This window comes from Amyelois transitella, chromosome 11 (assembly GCF_032362555.1).
Source record: "Amyelois transitella isolate CPQ chromosome 11, ilAmyTran1.1, whole genome shotgun sequence".
In the NCBI taxonomy this organism is placed as follows: domain Eukaryota; kingdom Metazoa; phylum Arthropoda; class Insecta; order Lepidoptera; family Pyralidae; genus Amyelois; species Amyelois transitella.
The window spans coordinates 3928431-3951670 of record NC_083514.1 but is presented as its reverse complement, the minus strand read 5'-3'; the positions used below and the strand labels follow the sequence as shown (position 1 = coordinate 3951670).

The 23240-nt window shown below is 34.7% G+C and overlaps 2 protein-coding genes across 2 annotated transcripts in view; one reads left to right on the top strand and one right to left on the bottom strand.

Annotated features, from left to right (window-relative positions):
• Positions 1–446: 446 nt before the first annotated feature.
• LOC106134868 (uncharacterized) lies at positions 447–12033 on the bottom strand. Its single transcript, XM_060946703.1, has 10 exons — positions 11542–12033; positions 9124–9201; positions 6059–6231; positions 5169–5376; positions 3860–4047; positions 3306–3450; positions 2397–2588; positions 2066–2178; positions 1483–1635; positions 447–1071 (listed from the first exon to the last, which is right to left on the bottom strand). The coding sequence occupies exons 1-10, from the start codon at positions 11953–11955 to the stop codon at positions 774–776; spliced, it is 1962 nt and encodes a 653-aa protein (XP_060802686.1). The 5' UTR covers positions 11956–12033; the 3' UTR covers positions 447–773.
• A 9103-nt stretch (positions 12034–21136) lies between these two features.
• Positions 21137–23240, top strand: part of LOC106135148 (sodium/hydrogen exchanger 3) — a 35820-nt gene continuing 33716 nt past the window's right edge. The window contains exon 1 of the mRNA XM_013335367.2: positions 21137–21271. The gene's annotated coding sequence lies outside the window, so the exon portion shown is untranslated. The remainder of the gene's footprint in view (positions 21272–23240) is intronic.

Below are 23240 nucleotides of genomic sequence, written 5' to 3'. Positions count from 1 at the left end.
ATTTTCAAATTTATGTACTCACGTCTTCTACGTAGTGTTGTGTTTACTGCTTACATTGAAAAGCCTTTATAAACCACTAATACGCAGCTAACTTTAAACCTTAGAACAATTCTCAATAGCTTGACCAGGGAATATAATTAATTTTGACTGCTTTGCTATAACTCGACGTATCGTATCGAAATCGTAGAGGTCTTCATAGTACGGGTTCGGGAATTAACGATACTGTATTACTTAATTTCACCCTGAGACTTGTGATCAGGAATTATGAATGCTATGACATTCAGAAGGAAATTGAAGTGTTTTATTTTATACTATCAAACCTTTGCGAGAAAGGAAGTAACTCCGTTTACTTCTCTGCAGTCTTCAAGTCTTGTGTCTATTGGTTCTGTTTACCCCGTAAGTGATAATGATGTGATGTGTGTGTAAGAAAGAAAATAAATAAGTAGTTCATTTAAACAAAAACTTTATTTATAAAAATTTAGTGGAAAATAGTCTTACTAAATCACAAAATACTTAACATCTTCCACAATATTGAAGATCATGATTATAGTGTACTTACGAGTAAGTTATAAACACGAATAGTGGCGTAACCATAAAAATCTAAATAAAATATACAGAATCCTTTCGGCGTAAAACGAAACGTACCTATGTATAACGATGCAAAATGCAACTGGCCCTGAGCCCAAAGGCGGTATACTATAATTACGCCACTGATCATATATTGGCATTGTTTAAAAATTTATTCTAAATAAGAACATAGTAACAAAAGTAATTCAAACATGGAAAGATTTCTTTTCTAATACAACGCCATAATTTCTCGCATCAACTGTATAGTTCGATGATGGCTCTATCACAGGGTGTGTATTATTTGTAGTTATTACATTACTAGTATTCACATCATTTTCAAAGCCCATGTTGTAGAAACTCACATCTGGGTTATATTTAGAGTCATAACTTGCATTTGTACTGTCTTTCCAGCTGATGTTTTTTTCAGGTTTCTTATTTGTATTTTGATCTTCAGGGTTGATTGTCGGAGAGTTGATTTTCAAATCGTCGTAGATATCTTCTGTTCTGTTGAGAAAATAGTTACTTTGTTATTCATATGGTAGTTACCTATATAATTAAAGTAGTGAGTGATAGGTTGTTTGTAATAGGTTAATAATATTAAGTAGATGATTTTTCGTCACAAATAACGGTGAGTAAGTGCAAAACGGCTTTGATGAGAGAGGAGATAAGCCTAATTAAGGCAGTTCACAAATAAAGAATCTGGAATTTTGAATTATTATAACAAAGACATATATTTCGTCTCCAAAGGAATAAATTCTCTTACTTTTCGGTGATCAAATTAGCCTCTGATTAATAGAATTGAACATGATAAATAGGGTCTCCTTTGAGTGGAACAAACTCCCTTAACAAAGTGTGGACTAAGTGAAGACCTTAAAATTATATAAGACTTAAAAAAACAAAAGAAGAACGACGTACTGTTCCTTCTGATAGCAGTAGTCCTCAATGTGTTGGACTCTAGGTCTCTGGTGAAGTTGGTGTCGGCGGTAGGTGACGGTGTCGCTGTGAACTAGTCCTGGTTCCTTCTTCACCATCTCTTGTTTGATCTCATCTGGCTCATTGCTCCATTTGCTGTCAAACAAATCAATCGGTCATAAAAATATTGATTTGAAATGGAAATGTGCCTAAACTACTTAAAAACAAAGCCATCTATTTCAACCATTTACGCTAATTTAGTAAATTGCGGTTTTATAGCTCGCTCAGTGATGAAGGACGTGATTTTTTTAATACAAATTTATATTTTCTTCCCCTGTTCTACCGCTGGTTGATTAGTGAATAAAGTTTGTTTGAAGAATTAAAATAATAAAAACACTGAAACTCCGGCTAGTCAAAATGGAAAATGTTTGGACCTTGAATTCTCATAAGTGTGTTATACTCATCACGTAAAATTAATTATGTGATGTTATCATCTGCGGATGTGATATTGTGTGGATGAACTGTCACGTAAGTCACTTCCTCATTGGATTTTCTGTATATATTATTTAAGTTAAATAATTTTTACCTGTAATCATCCCAGCCGTTGACATTTTTTCTATTAATCGACGCCTGTAGACGGTTTTTGTTTGCTCGCCACCAGGAGATGTCGCGCCTCTCCAAAGGACACACCTCCTTCACCTAGATGAAGCAAAATGGTGTAAAGTTTCAAAGTACATTGAAAAATTATTAAATAATGCACCCGTTAGCAAGGTATTGCATTATTCATTTTTATTGGGATAAATAAAGGAGTAAAGACCTGATCTGACTGTCGGTCTTTCGAGGTTGCTGGCTATGTCTACCCCGCAAGGAAAGAAAGCAATTGAATGAATAAATGAATAAAGACCCGATTTATGTACCTTATATACAGCGTACCCGGCGATATAAATACACACGATGTTGAGGAGAGTGAGACACAGAGATACACAGCCAAGGACTGCGAGCTCAGTGGCCTGGTCCGCGCTGAAGTGGGACGTGGTCACCACTCGAGTCCAGCGGGTCTCGTCTTCGGCGTATATCAGGTGAACCAACGCCATGGCCCAGAGTAAACCCTGTAAAAGTAAAAATATGAGGATTGTTTAATTACTTAACTTGTTTGTTTAATAGGGACGGCATAGGGCCGAGAATTATCAGGTTCTCCACAGATACGCTACTATAACCATAATACTAGTAATAATATATGTCAGTCAGTATAACATGATTGAATGATACAAAATGATTTCTATAAGTGGTCAACAGTCCAACTGAGTAAAGTTGTTGAGGGGATATGGGCCGTATGTGCTACATAATGAATGGATATACTATCAGCTACGCTTGGCTACGAGATATTATGTATGTGCTACAGATGCTACGATTTCAGCTACAAGAGACCGTATGTGCTACACACTTTTATGAACTATAGCGATTATGCGCTCTTCGCAATTCAGTAAGCCTTGGCGCGTTATCAGCTCTGTAAGGTCAAAAAGGCTATATGTGCTACGAAAAATGTTGTTACGGTATTATAAGCCACGTATGTGCTATGCAATAGAACGGGTGCATACAAATTTAAGTGAAAAAAAGCTTGAAATATGCTACAACTATAGAAATCAAATAAAATATGAAACTATTTATATTTTTCCGATTGTCATGACTACTGGTGTTAATATTTTTAAATTTTTATTTGTCAATACAGTTTATATATCAGGTTGATATAGTAAATTAAAATATATTTTTTGGAACATTATTATAATAGATAATTTAAAGAATCGAAATGAAAAATGTTCACTCACAGCGTTGACTGCTGGAGGTAGCAAAGACGCTGAGATGGCCACTCCCACCAGGGATGCCGTATAGTCCCCTAATACAGCCAGGGCTACTCCAGCACCACTTGGGATGGCTATCAGCACTCCCACCCATAAGGACCGGATTTCACAACTGGGGAAAAGAAAAAAAATTAACAACATACCTTAATTTAATCATGGGAGAGCTTCCATTAACTATAGTACGTCAATGTGGGATAGGCTTATTAACTTGGGATTCTTCCTTTTGGCGATGGGCTAGCATCCTGTCCCTGTCACTATCCCTTAATCTAACGTTTCAGCAAAAAATGACTTTTGAGTGTTGTCAATGTCGGATGTGTCTATCTTGTATAAGTAGTCAGAGGTCGTGGCTATTTTGTCATTATTGTTAAAATAAGGTTTTCTTTGCGCCTAACCAAAGACCGGATAGGCCAGACTTCGTAAATTTTTGCCAGACAGGCAAACGAAAAGCTTGACTGTCTGACAACCAAGAGATCTGTCCGGAGGGGCGGTACTGGAATCTAAGTAAATGTTGAGGTATATACCGAGTCATCATCTCATAAGTAGGCCAGTCTCCAACTCCGTAAGTCTCGTCGACTGCACAGATGGTGAGGCCGAAGATGAAGCCGATGACCAGCGACAGAAACAAGCCCAGGGTCTCGTGCATGAAGCCCATGAGCTGCAGAGACCTATCTCGGACGGCGGTGCCGAGTGTACCCGCTGTTATTGGACCCTGGCCACAATTTTACAAATTAAAGCATCAGAATGCATTCTGTTAGATCTAGGCTAGGAAAGATATGCAATAAGAGCAAACATGTTTATTTTTAATTTTTTTTAATATTCTTATCTTCACTACATATTATAAACATTGTAATCTTGGAAAGAGGCTACCCGTGCGAAGTTGGGGTTGGTCGTAGTAATAAATAAATGAAGGTGGACACTGTGACTGATTAACTGCGGGTCTAGAATTGAAATTTAGTATGTAGGCTCCATAAGTGGTCTAGGGATACACTAAGAGAGGACTTTCCGAAATTCTCGGGGGAACGGAAATAAGCGGGATTCTTTCATTTACGCGTACTTATTATAATTGAAAAACATATGTAAACTCATCACTAGTTCGATTTAGTATAATATCTATCATTTAAATGCTGATTTCCAAAGCGACCCCCCGGGCTTCAAATCTATCATGCCAAGATGGAACAGGTAATAATGAGAAATCTATGGTTTCCAAGGTTAGTTTAGCGTTTGGTTCTAAGAAGTGCATTCTTTCACAATTATTTTCTTCGTGAGAATTTGATTTTTACTGCTGCGATTCATTCACGTCACAGTGTAATTATATATAACTGCGAGATTTGCACTAAGAACAATAGTGGGCTCTTTAAATATACATTTTTCATTACAAATGACAGGCTGACAAGCAAATGGGCATGCGAATTGCCGTAATTGTACGGTTAGCAACATCTTATCAGTTTGATATTCAATAAATTGTATGGCCGATGTTACACGCGATATAATCTCACAAATGAACGTTATATAAACTGCTGCTGTCGATCTGAAATTTGGAAGGAGCGTTGGTAAATAAAAATAAATGGAAAAAATTATATTGGCATTGTGTTGGGCTACGCTTTAGAGATGATTCGTGGACCGTCAATGTATTCAGATTCGTGTTAAAATTTAGATCCTAATGGCAGAGCTAAACCATTGACAATGCGTCTGTAATTCGAAACATGTCCTTGCTAGCTGCGGTAAGGGGATGTGAAGAGGGAAGATTGATGACAAACAAAAAAGGAACGGAGACTAAAGTAAATAAATGCTTTGTTTTTCAGAAAAAAATAAAAATCTCTATGAATTTACCATCAGTGGTGAGATGAGCATACTAGCCACCAATATAACAGTGGAATTCTCCACTAGGCCTATAGCAGCTACAAAAGCGGCTACCACGAGCAGGAATATCCAGTCAAAGGTCAGAGCAGCGTCCGCGCGCACCTGGTGAAGAACTTGAGCTAAGTTTGTGCGAGCCCGAACTGATGAGGAGAATTTGGTCCATGCAGAGTTGGTGTCGCTGCAGACAGAATGATTTTTTGTTTGTAAAAATAATAATAGGACATGGATAGGGCTGAAAAAAAAAAACGTTTTATTGGCACCTATGTTACACTTGCAAAGTATGTATAAAATATATAGCTAGCTATTTTAATTTAGTTCACTTTTGTTTCACGAGTTCAAATGAAAGCTATGCAATTAATGAGTCACGAGTCGACTTCTACTACATTTTCGGGATTCTATTATTTATTACAGACGTTATTAAATCGCGTACGCAGGCAGCAATGAATGAGGTCACACGCTTTTGCCGGGAACTGAGAACTCTTAGTAAACTTTGAAATATTCCGAAGAAATTATATATTCCGTTAAGATCCGTGCCTTCGTAAAGTTAGAAACAAATAGTCCATCTCAGACATTGATGAGGAAAAATGTTATTAAAATTTTGTCCTTCGATAATAAAGTTTTAGATTAGGTTTGTATATGAACATTTTGTTTTGTGTTTTTGGAAATTTTGTAATATGATTTCTCCGTTTTCCCATTATTTTAATTTTTATAACATTTTTAGTGGATTTGTTTATTCTTTATCGAACTATATTATGTTATTAAATTTCTTCCATAAATCAGTGTTATTGAGCTAAAAATATTGGGTGTACCAAAAAAATTTTACATTAATTTTCTGTCCCAAATTCAGGTCGCGTAAATACCTCTGCCATATTTTTTCCTTTTCAGCTGTCCGTCCGTCATTGGAGCTTGATTTATAGTAGAGGCTGCAGGGGATTACGCTCACAGATGAATGATGTCTGGACCCGATGCCGAAGGTCCTCAAGACTTGGAGAAGTTCCTCGCAAAGGTTTCCAGATTCTAAGGAGAACATGACCTGGAAAATGTGGAGGTGTATATGTATGTGAAAACGAAACGTTTGAATCAATTATCTAAGTATAATCATACATACATACATATAATCAAGTTTAATCCCTTGCGGGGTAGATAGAGCAACAGTCTTGAAAAGACTGATAGGCCACGTTCAGCTGTTTGGCAGGTCGCTAGCCCATCGCCTCAAGGGAGAATCCCAAGTTTATAAGCCTAAGTATGAACAAAGGTTTAATATTCCACAATGGCTTGTGCTACTTATTGCCGATAAGTGCTCGCTCTATTTTGATTTTGGGTGTTCCCAGTTGCACCTTCCACCACTATGCTTCGGGGCCCGGGGTTCACTTTCCGACTTTTCTCTGTCCACTGCGTTCGGTCTCTATACTCACTCAATAAAAAAAGAAAAACATTTTGCGCCAGAATGGGTAAGGGCCGAAAAAAAATTCGTTTTTAATTTATAATTTTACCCTAAGCAGCCACAGATCATGAAAGGTAAAAAGGTGAAATAATTTTTCAAGCAGACTCTTCCAGACAAAACTTTGAACCTGGTTTTAATTTTTCCGGACGTTGGGTTGCATAGCTAACTACAGTTCTATTGTGTTCACGAATAATGAATGAACCATAAAACTGGGTCTTCCCCTGAGTCACTTTAACAACTTAGCCAGAAGTCAAAGTAAGGAATATTATATCAGGAAAGTTTCAACTGCAGTGGGGGCAGATTAACCTGATTTCTTGTCCATAATGAACCAACGCAAATTGTAACATTTCTGTATGTAAAAGTAGCGTGTAACCGTTACTTAAGATAATAAATTAATTTTAACTATGTATCTAAGAAAAGACAATTTTCATCAAATTGAATAAAATACTTTTTACAATATGCAGAAATTCAGAGGGTGCACTTACAATCGACGTTCAATGTCGTTTTATTGAGGAATAATTTCATAGGTATATTGCTTATCTGTTTATAAGTATTCTGGTGTTGGTCGATTGGAAAAAGAGTCATTCACTTATATAATAGAAAACATGTTAGTTTGCCTAAAACAAAATATAACACACGTTCTACATATTTATTTAGGCTTATGAAATCTGTGGTTTGTACTTCGAAACTTTAAGTTGTAGTAGAACCTACTATTAATAATTCTGTGGTTAAAGTTGAGCTTTATCGCTACCCAAAGCACGTTTCGTAAGATCTCTATTATAATGGAGGTCAGACAATCTCCTGAAGGACCATTGTGTTAAGCTTATCGTATACATTTTTAAATCTGTTCACGTTGTGTTCAGAAATAACTACTTAGCTTTTTGCCGGGGCTTCACTCTCATTGAAATTTTAAAAAAGCACGGACGAATTTAGAAATGCCCCAAACTTAGCTTGATATTGCACATGGTGCATCTAACGCAGTTTTGGCAAAGTTTTTGTGGTCTCAAAAATATCTAGTTTGGTTTATAACAGCGTTTTTGATTTTTATTCAACTTTGTACAAGATAGGTGGAATTATAAGAAAATCTTTCTTCATCCTCACAATACCTACATACCTTCATATAATCACACGTGTACATCCCTTACGGCGTAGACAGAGGCAACAGTATCGAGAACACTGAAAGGCCACTTCTAGCGGATTGGAAAAAAAGTAGGTATGTATCAATAAGTGGTATTATAGATAACACACATGCCAATTATTGAATTAACAATGCCATAATAAACTGATATGACAATTTTAGTCATCCAAATCGGATGAACTGCTATTGTTTTACCGATTGAGAAAGTAGAATAAAATATTTATAGGTTTATTGTTAAAGGATACGGGGTCTTATAAATGCGTGGCACGTTTTCTATCGTTCATTAAATCTGTGTGCCAAATAAAGTTTTGCTTTTATATGTGTTATATCTGTATTTTATTTCGCGTATTTTGTTTGTGTGCTAGTATAACATGTCAAATTTTAACTACGCAATAGCAAAAGTCCACTTTTCGTTTCTATGAGAATATGTTTCTTACCTAGTGGAAAAATAAATATTTTCCGCTCTTGTGAATTGCGAAGTGGAATAAGTAGAATGAGAGACTTACTTATGAGGCATTCATTAAAATGTATAATTATATCTTACTCCTTAATCTAGTGTGAATGAAAGGGGTGCGCCTATACATCCGTAAGTACTTGATCAAATCGTGTTGAATGCGTGTCAAATCAAATCGTGTTAAATGTTGAATTTAAGGAAAAAAAAACTATGCGGGGATAAATGAAAATATTTAGTCTCTGCCTATCCCTCCGGAATCGTGATTTTATGTATGTATAGGTATATGTAAAACTTCATTCATAGTAAAGTTGTTCTTATGAGTTCATGGTAGACATGCTGAATGCAGATGACCGTCACGATTGCTATCTGTCTAATAAGTCGCATTCAACCTCCGGATTCATACACTTCTAATGGCGTAATAAACGCGAATGGCGTTATTACGTCTGATTTGGTTGTTTTCTTACAGTAAACGAGCTGTTTAGACTAAGTATCATTGCCCATATTAACCAGGTAATTACCATGAATATGTATGAAACATATTGATGGTATTTTTTTAAAATAAATTCATGTATAAATAAATTATATAGGGGACAGTTACACAGATTGAGCCAGCCCCAAAGTATGTTTGAGGTTTGAATTACGATATTAAAATAAAATTTAATCATCATCTTCCAGGTTTTCTCTGCGTGAGAGGAGCTAGGGGTCTACTTCTGACCATGATCGAAGTATGAATAAGTTACAAAGGAATATCCGTATTACAGAGGAACTTAACCAGCAACAACATGACTCTGATCTGAAGAGCACAATGTTAGCATTCAAACTAATATACCTAACTGATGGGTCTATATATGTATTTAGTGTCAACTCGAATAGTTAGAAGTAACTATACCTTCCAAAACTTATTATCCTTTGTTGAATTCCATGTTGCATTGAAAATGTTCAAACTCTCGATTATTTCCGCCAAAATCTGTAAAGAAGGAAAAAACAATAAGTAATGGTATATTTTTACGTAGGTATATAATTAGATACTTTTGGTTGACATGTAAATTATCATATAGGTAGGTAATTACAATTACCAATTTTAAAGAACTCGCTGTAGACAGATTGATATTATACCGGAAAACCCAAATCAAAACAGTTTTCACTGTCATGATCACTAACTTTACGGTGCATGGTTTCATTTCAGTAAATTTTCGGCCATATCATATATGAAATTACACCAATTTTTGTCCATTCTCGACAAGTTTAAACTAGAAAACGACCTTGTTGAATTATAATAGGCTTAAACTGGTCACCATGTTGGAAAAAAAAACAATAAAACAGGGGAATGTTAGGGTTTACGATAAAAGTAACCTTTTATTGTTTATCTGTATATAACAGAATCAATAACAATAAAATACTTCTTATAAATAAACTTCGAAACAGGGTATGGTTGGCACAGTTAAAAATTTCCACGCCAAACATTTCTTATCATAGCGTATTTCCACTTGCATTAACGGTTGTTTAGAGGTCGGGTTCTACGTAATGTTTTTCATTACATTTTACAAAATATCTTTACTTAATGTCATTTTATTTATTTTTAATTTAATTCATTTTAGAAGTTTATTGTTTATATAAGGCCTTGACATGAATGCCTTGGTAAATATTTTCTACTAGTCGGTAGTGTTGTAGGAGAAAGTCCTGGTCGCATCTTCACGATTCTGGAACGATCCCGGTGTCCACCTAAAAATATATTACGTGTAGTATACACACAGCTAGTTAAATGCAAAAGATCAATGCGTTCAGTGTTCGATATCAATGTTTTTAAACAAACTTTTTACTGTAGCAAGTGCCCTGCTTTTGCGACAACTGCGACTTTTGCGAGTACTTTTTTTTAGTAAATAAGTACAGTACAGTTTCTTCAATAATAAGAAAGGCCAGTCGTTTCTTGAATATCTCAAAGAGATACCAAAGAAACAAATGCAAAAATAACCGCAGTAAACATCATAAACTGGATTTATTAGTAGGTACCCAAGGAATTGACCGGAAACATACAACTGATTATGTTATAGATAGCTATGATGGTATTGGAAAGCTATATACTTACCTGTTTTATAAAACGGATGACCCATGCTTGGCATGATGACCTACTTAATATATTTAATTTATATCATACTGGTTACTAACACTGGATTGCAATGATATAAAAACAGAAGATACCTATGTAAAATGAAATTTAATTATTAAATATCTGTAACAGAACATACACAGAGATTTGTCGAAATTTCGGTAACAACAAGCAATCGAACAATGCCTTATAGGAAGTTCGGTTTATAATGAATTTGCTAAAATGTCTACGTCGATTACATAATTGTTCGTTGTTTATGAATGTTGAACAACTTTGACTTTTCTTAATACTAGCGGCCCGCACCAGCTTCGCCTGTTATAAATACACAACCTACAACACTCGCAGTTAATGTGCTTTTTTATTTCAATATACATATCCGAAGATGAGTCCTTAGGTACAAACAAACAATAAAAGTTTCAAATTTTACATCTTAAATAATATTAGTTAATTAGACAGGTATTATGACAGATGTTATGGTGTGATGTTGAATAATTAAAGGTTTTTTTTAATTTTTTATAGCAGTTTCCATTTATATGTTTATGTTTTTATAATTTTGTTTCAAAGTGGTGCCCATTGAAAAATGATGGCAAATGTCCTTATCGGTTATGGTGTTTAATGTTGTTCATTAAAACCTATGGTTTTAAGTCAAGCTGGAAATACAACATGAAAAATGTGGGTGGGAAGACAAATGTAGGATACGACACTATGGTGGAGGGAAATGCGCAAAGATGAGAGAGAAATACAATTGGAAACTGATCAGTAAGTAGGTACGGTATCAATGAAATAATCTAGCAGCGCCCGCGATCGCCTAGACATGATGTTTGAAGAAACTACTCTGTCTTGTGTCCAAAGATGCAAATAAAAATAATTTAAGACTACATCATTCAGTTGTTTTGATTTCCATAATTGTTTTCAAAATGTCTACTCTGGAATAAAGACATTTTGAATGTACTATCGTTTTCATTTCAATGAATACTGTCAAAGCAGAGTTATCTATTACAGGTAGGTACTTATCTTACTTGCTCCTGATATTTAATTAATAAAGTAGCAATTTTTTACTAAGCGAAAGCTAAAAGTTTTTCGGATACCAGAGCGTATGAGAAAGATTAAATATGAATCCTATACTGAGTTAAGTAAGTATAGGGTTAAACGAGCAATATTTGTCACTCAGGCAATTTAATAATTAATGAAGATACTTGCAGTTTCCAGCGGCGTGTCCCAGTGAAATGCCCCAAGGATGTCAATTCCCCTGACCGGCTTTGTAATCTCAAGTTTGTTCCTCCTAGGTTTCATTATTTGCTTGACTTCATCAAACGACGTACGCTTACTATCTACGCTATCACTAAGAGTATTCTCACTTCTGGATTTATACAATCCGACTAACTTATCATCGGTATGAAGGCAGTCAGTCGACTTGCATTTCGATATATTTTTATCCAAATCCGTATTCGATATTAAACTGCTAAATTTTTTATTCTCTTTTAGCTCCCGGATTATTTCAGAAGTTTTCTCGATTTTTTCTTTATCTATAATCAATTTTGATTGTTCTTTCTTTCTCAGCGTCTCCTCGTATTCTTTTCGCGGTATATTTACTATGAAAAGGAGTCCGACCATTTTTGCTACAATTTACAGTTTTATCGTAGATTTTCCTGTAACTTTGGAAATAGATCGTGGATACATGCGCGCGCGCACGTGGCGTAGTCAGAACTGTTGCTGTTCTGTTCAAGACTGCTCGGCATAGTTTTTGAAATTGCACTATTATAATACCATGAAGAATCTACAACAATCGACTTCCGTTGTTTTTTAATCTTTTGAAATTGCCGTCAATGAGTGGAAATATTGTAAACATTAAACAACATTGTTTATTAGCATTGTTTATGATAGTAAACAAATCGCTATACATTTGTTTTCCGATTGCTAAAGGCGGCGCTAAAATTATTATCGTTGTTAATTATGATACATAACTAAATATATGTTAAAAATAATTCAATAAAATATAAAGTAAACAATATATCGCATGATGGTTGATAGGTAAATCACTGATTAGAAGTATGACAATAACATATCACATTATTTCTTGGTTCTCGCGTTATTATTTTTTATTTTTAATAACTCAATAGTTTTTATAGATTGCCAGTTGCAAATTTAATTAGTCCAACAAAATCAAAGAGGTAAGTCAATTTATTTATTTATGTCTATAAATAAATAGAAACTCTTAAAATGTTTGCATTGTTTTTCGTGTACATTGGTCACTTTAAATCTTTTCACGCCATTTATAAACTTTTGTTTGCCACAAATATTGACGTAAGTTTACGTTAGGTAAAACGTACTTTTAAGAAAAAAATATTTTTTTATAAATTAAGTAAATAATTTTCAAAGTAAGTAAATAAGCTGAAATTAATCCAATAGTCACGTGCGATAAAGGCCGCACGTTTTGTTTGGGCGCGGGGCGGCGCGCGTGAATTCCTGGTATACCATTCAGTGTTTCCATTACTTATTATGCTACCTATGTATGCCTGATTATCAAGCACTGAAGAATAAATTTGTAGGGGTAACCGGGAACACGCAAATAGAGAAAAAGACAAAGTCAAGTGGCTATATACTTATATTTTTTCACACATTCTGCAAGAACAATTGAAAGTTATTAATAATAATATATTAATACCTTGCCCAGAATATGAGCTACAAAAATAAGTAACGCGTATGAAATTTTCTACGAGTAGGTAATCACTTTTTTGGTAGTAGTGGTCTGCCGCGAGAAATGCGAGAGGTTAGAGTGCAATATCTTTTTTTAAAAGTGCGGTTTGTGTTGATTCATTTACTTGAGTAACTTGACGACTTTTGATGATTGACTTGAGAACCAGTGACATACCATATGAGATTCATCTTAACGTGTGTTGGGAAATGACATTAAAAGACTGACGCTATTGGATTTCAAAATATTTATTAGAACCATACACACGAAATAAATATTAATAAACAGTTCAGTGCCGGACAACTACAGCCGGCTGCCGGCTGACTGTATTAACTTTAGCAAATCATTTCACAGAAATTCAGTTACATACAATCTTTACTGAGCTTTGAAAACATCAATCAATAAAATGACGGGCAAATATCACGCAAATTACGTGTACCTACAACAAAAATAACGGGCAGCACCATAACAATGAGTGGCAATAAGTACTCAGAGGAAACGATACAAGTTTATTGACAATCTGGTTCACGTGGACAGGGACCCGTTGCGGATCAAAATAAAAGTTGTACCGCGCAGTCGTGGCGGCTGGCGCAGGGTGCCTCGCAGGGGCGGCGATCCACTCAGTCGGGGCGCAGCTACCCGCGCCACACTCGCGTCTCAACCGCGGCCCGCGATCAATAAAACATCCAAACTCACAAAACCCCATCGATTGAACTCCAAGCAACACGGAATAACCTCACAGTATGTAAAAATGTTTCAAACGCCGCCGGCAAAAAAAAAACACATTTGTCAACACCATAAAACATGGCCACCATGGCAAACACATGATCGCTACGGCTTTTCCCAGTGAAAGGTTCAGTTAAGCGTTTAATTGTTTACGTGTCCTGTTTTTATTATTGTTCAATAATACATGTGTATCGTTTTGGTTTTCACTCATAATGTTACGTAAATAGTGCGGTGTGACCAAAATCGATAAGTTATTAAACGGTATCTAATGATTACGGGATTCTGACATAAAACTCAATAGAACTTATCCTCATTATTCTTTAAGTTGATCGGAGAATCTTTTTACTTTATTTTCGTATTGTTTCGCCTTCGGCAAGAAATATCGGAATGCTTATGTAAACGAACATGCGTGAATATGGCACTTGTTACGATAGACGACTTTGCTTATAAAACGAGGTAGGTACAGGTCGGAACATTATATAACGCTATCCTGATCTGATTGTGACGTAAGTGTATGTACCAAAATCTGATAGACGCCCATCTTAATATGGTTAGATTAGGTATACCTAGTTTGTTTAGGTAGGATTACAATACAATACAAAACAGAGGAGAAGATGTGTATAAACATAATTATTCCAATGCATTTGAAAGTTTCAAATCACGTCAACTAAAATCTTTTAAATTTCGTCTCTTAAATCATTAAGACGAACTTACTATTATTAGTCGTTAGCCGGGGCTCCAAAAGTAAAAGTTGATGTAGTTGATGAGTAGCTCAAGCGGAACTAATTTATTTCAAGTATTGACAAAGGTAAAGCTTGTTGAAGTTAATCTAATTGTTTTGTTTCAAGAATAAAATGGTGGGGAAATATTACAGAAATTGTCTACATGCGATAACTATTATCAACTTAAATTTTAATATTGGTTTGGTTAATACATATTTAAAATACAGGGACATAACGGCTGTATAAGATTTTAGCATTGAGTCTTTTCACATGGCTTTCTAGAGTAACCTCTAAAGAAAAAAATATGTTTGATTTGTCTATAGGATTCTTCACAGATACAAGTTTTTCATTCAGATCGAAAAAGATCAAAAGGATACCTATGCAATAAAAAACAACCATTTATGTGGTTATATGCTAACAATTTTACCTATTATCGAGAGCAAGGGAATTTGGGTCATGGGTTGCAAGTCTTCTAATGAACGTACATTGTTTGCTGAAAGATGGTTAGTAATCCAATTTATAACAGGGATATTGATTTAATGTCGAGTAATAATATAATTAAGTACATAAAGAGCAACCTTTTCAGATTTCGTCGGGGTTGGCATGTCAAGGCATTTAGTTTAAAGAAGTGTATTTTCATTACTAACAGACAAAAGTTATTTGTTCAGAGCACTAGTGCTTCGTTTCACTTAAGTCTAAAGAGACATTTTATTTTATTTAAACTCTGAAATAAGTACTTACCTAATCGAGACCGTTTTGGTATTTTGTTTTAGTATTTCAATATCTCTTTATTTTAAGTTGTTACCATCAAGGTTTACTATAGACACTATAAGTATAAGTGAGTTCAGTACTTTCAAAGATAAAGCCCTGATCAAACTCGTATTTCCTCTCATATCCCAGCCAAAAATTAATGGTCATCTAATTTTTAAACTAGTTGTTATTCATCTTGTCCTTTGAGCACAACATGACTTTAAGTTGTCTAATTTGATTCTGCCTAAAACCATTAGACAAGTGCTTGCGATAATATAAATTTTGTGGTTATAGTAAGCGCAGGAACAAGCATCTGTCTAATAGAATTAGTTATACATGCATACATACATATGGTCACGTCTATATCCCTTGCGGGGTAGACAGAGCCACCAGTCTTGAAAAGACTGAATGGTCACGTTCAGCTATTTGGCTTAATGATAGAATTGTGATTCAAATAGTGACAGGTTGCTAGCCCATCGCCTAAAAAGAATCAAAGTTTGTAAGCCTATCCCTTAGTCGCCTTTTACGACATCCATGGGAAAGAGACGGAGTGGTTCTATTCTTTTTTGTATTGGTGCCGGGAACCACAAGAATTAGTTATATACATACATAGGTTATAACCTATGTATGCGATTTTTATTCGTCAGACCCCAAAGACTCACACAGAAAAGATCTCGAGTCCTTTCCGTGTCTATTGGTTTCATGTATTTATTGTATTGTTTAAAAAAAAAATACATTTTAATTTACTTTTATTTAATCATTTATGTACACAAAATTATATACAGAAGCATATAATACAGTAATTGTCTCACAAAGGTGCTTACTTATTTCAATAGAAATCTTTTAGATTGCTGTTAAAAATTTTATTTTACTTGTCGTACATAAGGTTTCTTTCCAAGTTTGTTACATTATGAAACCTTTTTAGAAACTCTGAAGGTATTTTTTTGTGTCATGTTTTTCTTTTATGTTACCAAAGTGCTTTTTCTTACGATATTCACAAGTACTATACTTAGGTAGGCGCTCCGTTAAAGGTCGAATCCAACACAACCATTAGGTTTGAAAGATTGATGACATAGCTTGCAAGTGTGCAAGCATATTATGTTTAGAAACTATGTTGTATTGAAAGTGATAAAAATCTACATTAATGGATATTTAGGTCTGTTATCCAACCAAACGGTAAAGAGACAAGACTCGTATCTTTTTAACGAAAAATCAAAAACTACTTGTCTGATTTTCACAAAATTTAGACATAGATATAGAAAAGACCTTCGGAAGTAACATAACCGCTTTTTTCTGGTATTTATCAGGGAAGCGAAGCCCTGCGCAAAAGCTAGTAATAAATACTTACGACAGTATAAATTACTTAGTTGAAACTCGGGTCATGTATGAGTTTCAGAATACAAATACTTTTGAGTTCTTTTCCCTCTTGCTGTTGTTGAGTTGTGACGGCTGGGATGCTTGACTAATACATTCTCTTTTTGCAATAAGTATAAGATTTAATTATTAAAAAATACACATAATATAATGTAGCAAACAAGTTTATAATGCAACTATTTCTGCACGGAAGTCATTTTTCTGAGAAAAACGACGAAACCTTTTGAAAAATGAAGAAACGATAATTTTGTATATACAAATAAAAACTTGGATGTAGACTCATCAAAAATCAGAAATACAATTATCTCCAACGTTCTTAGCACAAACGACGTAAAATGAAATCGTCTGTTAGCATTAGATAGGTATATCTATTGGAAATTTACCGAGGCGCCATCAGTTTTGTCGGTCGAATGCACCGCGGTGGAAATGCAAACGTGTCTCACTCGACATTTTTATTTTAAGAAATGGAAAATGGAATCGAGTTCAGTTCAGTCTTCAATCCCAATAACTATTCATTGCTATTCGTATGCATAAGAGGTTTACATATCATTTGTTAGTAGTGCAACTTTTTGTTTGTAAACTTTTTTTGCGCACATACCATACAAATATAATAATACTTTTATTTAACAGTAGCTAACATCATTTGCGTGCGGTTTGCAATAAGTTTTTCTTTTACATACAAGGTTTTTGGATTTAAAACATCTTTGTTCCATCAGTTTAATAAAGCAGAAATGAATTATGACGGCCATGAGAAGAAAAAGCAAAATTAAATAACAGATGGCGTAATTAATTACTTTTGCAACCAATCATACTTTATTTTAGAAATGTATTTTGCAATAAAAGATGTATCTAGATTGTTTGCCTTAAGAAATGGACCATGGTACTTTTATTTTTAGCAGGCTTAAGGCTTAGAAGTCAAAGTTGATGTCAAAGTAATAAAATTAACCTATCCAGAAATAAGCCGAGAAAGTGCTGTTTATACCCAACCAAACCATTTAATTTCGCCTTCAATTATTGGAACCCTTTCAGTGCTGTCAAATAACGAGAGTCAGCTTAAATTTGAAACTGTGGCAGTTAAATTACGTAACAACTCGAAAGCCGTTCGAAAGCTGGCTAACAAAATAACGTAGGGCGTAGAATAATAACTTTTATTATTGCAGGCATATATGTATTTTTCGCAAAAAAAGTAGTTCTTCCTCAGGACCAACTCTATCTGTTTACCAAATCGATTCAGTGGCGGACAGACAGACATAATTACTTTATATTATACTATGGATAGGGAAGTAGAGATTGCTAGTGTAAGTTGCCCAGATGCAATGTGTGTTCATAAGATATTAAATAATGTAGTTTGTAGATTGATATTTGAGAAACGAGTATACATATTTTTTATATTAAGTACTTTCGCTTACATTTTTATCACATATTAATGGGAGTTTTACGAAATATGCCAAGATGGAGAAATCATATAGGTAACATATTGTTGTATAGCTACTTCTGTAATAACTACTAAAGTAAAAATTAAGTATTTAAGTCAAAATGTTTACAGCGTTAAAAATATATTGATTCCAACGTGACTAATTTGTTACGTACGTTTAATGGTAATGTGGTCTCTAATTGATAAAATGACTGCCTACCGCAGTAATCTGTTAGTCCCTTTAATTTGTAACCAGAGCTCGCGATGTTTAAAATTAACTACTCATGAAAACGGTGCGTTTATTTGTACAGGTTACTACGCGCGCCGATTTTATAGGTGGGTACAGTCGACAGCATATTTACCTACTCAAATTTACTGCAAGTTTACTAATATATACCACCATAGTGTTCCATAAAGGGTAACTTTATATGTTGTTGATTGTAAGCACTATCTTTACTAGCGTTGTACCGTACCTACTCCCTTTTGCGCTGTTTTTTCTCAGTGTTCTTACGAAAATATATAATCTATTTGCTACATTCAAGTGACAATTCCATTGAGGGATATTGAGCAAGTCTGAATGTAAGTTAGCGTCAATAATACTAAATTATATTAGAATTGTTTTTTTCTATTCTCATTCTTTTAATGTATCCAATGGTATACATGGTAGGTATCCAATACTGTTGGTGATAAAACAAAAAAAAACTTGACTAAATAATTTTTATTTTTTTTATCAAAGCTTTCAGAAGCAATGAATGTATTATGTATATTTTGGTTAGTAAATTAACGTAATGGCTTAAAATCTTTGTACATGACATATATTCAAAAGATTTTAAGGTTTCATGTAAGTAAAATGTATTTACTTATTCAAAATATTTAATTTTGGTTAAAAATATTTCGTTCTCTGCAAAAGTCTAATTATAATTAAATTAAAACTAACCTCATTACTACGACAAGCTCATTTTAATATGAACCTTGAACTTTGACGTAGCCAATTTATATTGCATGGCAACACACTTTGTTTTGAGTCAAATCTAGCATAACATGTATAAATAAAATAAAAGAGGACACTAACTAACTGATAAACTGACATATTCACGCAAAGTCCAAACCACTAGCGGTTTTGGCTCTCTCTTATCTCTCTTATATCTGCGTGATCCCGGTTGCACTCTCCACAAAAGTTTTTCGGAGCCCGGGGTCCGCCTCCCGACTTCCTCCACTTGGTCCAGTTTTTGGCGTTCTCAGATTTCAGTCTATTGGCTCGCATCTATTGCGACAGCCAGCCATGATCTCTTCGGCCTGCCCCTTCTACCTGGCGGAGGCGGCATGTGTAGGCCTCTGTTTCCCTAAAAAGACTATACCAGCGCAGGCAGCTCTCCTGCATTTTGTCTGCTATGTCACGGACATGAAGGCTGCCACGGATATGGGAGTTCCTCACGCAGTCCTTCCGTGATACTCCACACATCCAGCGCAGCATGTTCATTTCCTTGATACGCAGGTTTTGCTTGTGCCACTCCAGCACTGGACTCGTTTCGCTGCTATACAAAATAATTGCTACAGGACATTACCGTTAATATGTCAGTTAAATCACTGGTCCCTGAGATTTAAAATTTGGCATGGAACATAGCGTGGAGATTGCTTATGTAGCCTAAGGGTGCATTTCTTCTTCTTCTTCAGCCGTCCTTCGATCTCAATTTTTTGATCTTACCCCGGACTAACATGTAGCGCACTTTGAGAGGATTTTCAAAAATTCCCCCGGTCATGCATCAAGAAAGATGATATCATGCTGTGAAAGGCAATACGAAAGTACAGCCCTTGTCAGAATAGCTTCAGAAAAACCCAAACACATATTTTCACACAAGTAAACTGCTGAACACTGTCTCATTTATAATTCATATCGTTCAAGTAAATGTCCCCTTGAACTATCATTTGGTATGGCAGTGGATGATTGCACAGTCGACATTCAGTCCACTGAGCGTGAATATAGAATGATGTGCATGTATATTGCAGGGGCAATAATTGGAATAATAAACATTAGATTTATTTGCGCTAAGTTAACTTATAAATCTAAATAATAGAAGGATTATCAGAATTGATTTACTTACTTATAAAAAATCACGCCTTTTTCAGAAGGGGTAGACAAAGACTACACAGCTTTCCACTCGCCACGATCCCTGCATACTTATTTGGCTTCATCCACTTCATAACTATCTTCGTCCGGAGCATAAATCGTCCCAGAACATAAATCTAACAAATACAATCTCTTTAAGCAACCCTTTGCATAAAATATGACATAAGTGTCCACATAACCTTGAAACACAGTACACACTTATGTAGACAAAGTTGTTTACAAAACTGCCAGTTGTTTGTTCACATAACTTCGTGTTTTTGTTTTATGTTGTTCGTTTCAGCTTCATTATACAAGACCGCGAAGTAAAATTGAAAGAATTTTCTTGCATTTTAAATTCAACTGTTGTTTCTTATATAAGCTTTACTGTTTAAGTGTATTGCTTAAAGTTATTGAAGTTTTACGTGAAATTCCAGTTTTAATTCAAGTTCTTTAAGTTTATTATTTAAGGTACCTATAAATTTTTATGAGTAACAGGCAGTTATGTCTTAGTCTGTTTAAACCATCTTTAGCATGTTGTAAAAAGTACATAAGCGGATTATTATATCACAGGGTTTCTCGATTTATTAAGAATGATTAAAATTATAAATTATTTGGTTTAAATTTTATTATCTCGTCTGGAATTGACTTTGTACTGCTGGCTTTACATAATTAATTTGGATCACAAGATACCTTAGTCAGCTAGATAATATATAATGTTTGTTGTTGATATTAAGTTAGGATTGCTCATAACTCAATATAGATAGAAACATAATATTCATATTTTTGTTTCCCATATCCTCCCTACATGAACTACTATGACATGAGCAATCCTACGCTAACCACGTGGGATAATATGAATAGCTATTTGTACATAACATTACACTATAACACAGCACGTGTAAGATATAGGTGATTTAGTTTCACCAGTACTGAAACTGCTAGGGCGGGCGGCGCGCGCGCACCGCTCTTTTCCAGTGGAATTTACTGTAAAAAAAACTAGTGTTAAGATTGGTCAATGATACTAGGTTTAATCCTTGTTGGATAGCAAAGTAATTTGCTTTTAAATGGTTCCAATGATGGAGTGACAACCAAAGTGTGTTTCGTCGGTGTAATGTTTTTGATTTCGAACTAGCATTATTAGTGTGAGTGATTAAGATAGTAAGAATTTGGTTATTAACTTATCAAAGATCCGATGTGATGGGATTTTAATAAGATTTATATTTTGTAGAGCAAATTTTCTTTGGTTACACATAAAATATTCCAAAAAAGGTGTTAAAAAAGCGTAGGATATCCTTATCCTAGCAATTTACAGTTAGTTTCGTAAATGCTTTTTTCACCAAAATAAAACGAAATTAAGAAAATGGTATTTACATAAGGTCTTATCGGGTTCTTGTTGGATCCGAAAATTTTTGGTGGCATTTTGAAGACTGAATAATGTTTGGTCTAATCGTCTAATTAATATTTAAGTTAGTTAAATAAATTGTTTAACTTTGTTTAAGGCAGTTATTACTACATATACCTACCCTGGAAGGCCGCCAATCTTGTTGGTGTTTAAAAGGTTACAAAAATCTAAAGTTTAGTTTTATAAAGACAGAAACATTAACTAATAAAAATAAGTGAAATGTACCTTGAAAAGAGAAGTTTTTTAGCACGTAAACCTTTTCATACGAAATAGGGTTGGCAGTCACGTATTGTTACCTAAGTACTGCAGTGTCCGTGAACTTGCCCGGGCCACACGTGCCACTGTTGGCAGCCCTGCCAGTCTTTCACAACCCTGCAGTTGGTAATACTGTCACATACGTACAGTCAATAGCATAAACCTACCCAGATTCACTGCATATTCGTCTCTATTACCGCGTTATAGAGTTTAATGTAGTGAATTTTATTTGAGGTTGACTGTACTCGACGTAATCTCGTTAATCTTTATTATGTACCTACATTTGTTTATTTGTAAATTTCCAACCGGATTTGTTATTTATGCTGAGAACAACAATGAACAGCGGTATTACAAAATACAAATAAAAAATAAGTATATCTGAAAGTTTAGAAATTTACAAGAATTAAACAATCCATTAAGTAATCCATAGTAACTAAATCTGATCATTAAACAATTTTGAAACTGCAAGTAACAAGTTATGCATTGATATAATTTGTTCGCCTTAAAAGATCGTGAAGGATGGGTTGAATTCTGATTCTTTTGTTTTTCTCCGAAACCCTTAATGGCAACTTGTATGTTAATCTTATGAGTGATGTGGGTTCTGAATTCTGATATACGAGAAACAAATAATATTTACATCTTTTATTTTATTTGGTTATGGTTAGATAGTCTGTGCTTAGATTGATGTGGCACTCTTAGATCAAAGGTAGAAAGAGAATCCTGGGCTCCTTCTGAGAGATAGAATGAGATATACACGAGACAAATCACATACTTTGATTGATCTAACCTTAAAGTAAGTCTTGTGTTATGTGATACTAACTCGACATCTAAGAGGCAGGCCGGACAGATGGAGCCAGACTGGGGATCGAACCCAAGACTTTTTGGTTGAGAGGCAAAAATCTGACCATTGTAGTATAGTAGCATATGTAGTAGCATTGTCTGTTTTGATAAAATTTTAGTTTCAAATAATCTCCGCTGTTTCAACAACATGAATATTTCACCCAAAACAAAATGATATTCATTTGCAAATATTTGTGTTCGGGTCAAGGGCAATGACCTGTGGTTTGGGGATCAATATGAACTGCTATTGCCAACTTCATCGGCGAAAATAAATGAAATGTCTTCATTTTTATTCTGCAATGCTAGGGATTTAACTCTAGCGACATTTCTTGTGAAAACGTTTTGTCTCTAAATATTCTGTTCAAATATAAAGAGAAAAGTAATTAAAATGGGTCTATGAGTGGCTCACTTTGCGCAGTGTGGACTTAAGTGTAGGTATTTTTTTTTAAATCATATAGTGCATAGATATCTAAACGCTGTCAAGCTTATACATACATACATATATTCACGTCAATATCCCTTGCGGTAGACAAAGCCAACAAACGGTCTTGAAAAGACTGTTAGGCCACCTTCAGCTGTTTGGTTTAATGATAGAATTGAGATTCAAATAGCGA

What these genes read in the sequence shown, in the direction of transcription:
- LOC106134868 (XM_060946703.1), bottom strand. Translation starts at nt 11,955, where the DNA reads ATGGTCGGACTCCTTTTCATAGTAAATATACCGCGAAAAGAATACGAG. An exon ending in GGGACACGCCGCTGGAAACT is followed by an intron (nt 9,202 to 11,541) that starts GCAAGTATCTTC and finishes CCTTCTTTACAG; the next exon opens with ATTTTGGCGGAAATAATCGA. An exon ending in AGGATAATAAGTTTTGGAAG is followed by an intron (nt 6,232 to 9,123) that starts GTATAGTTACTT and finishes CACATTTTCCAG; the next exon opens with GTCATGTTCTCCTTAGAATC.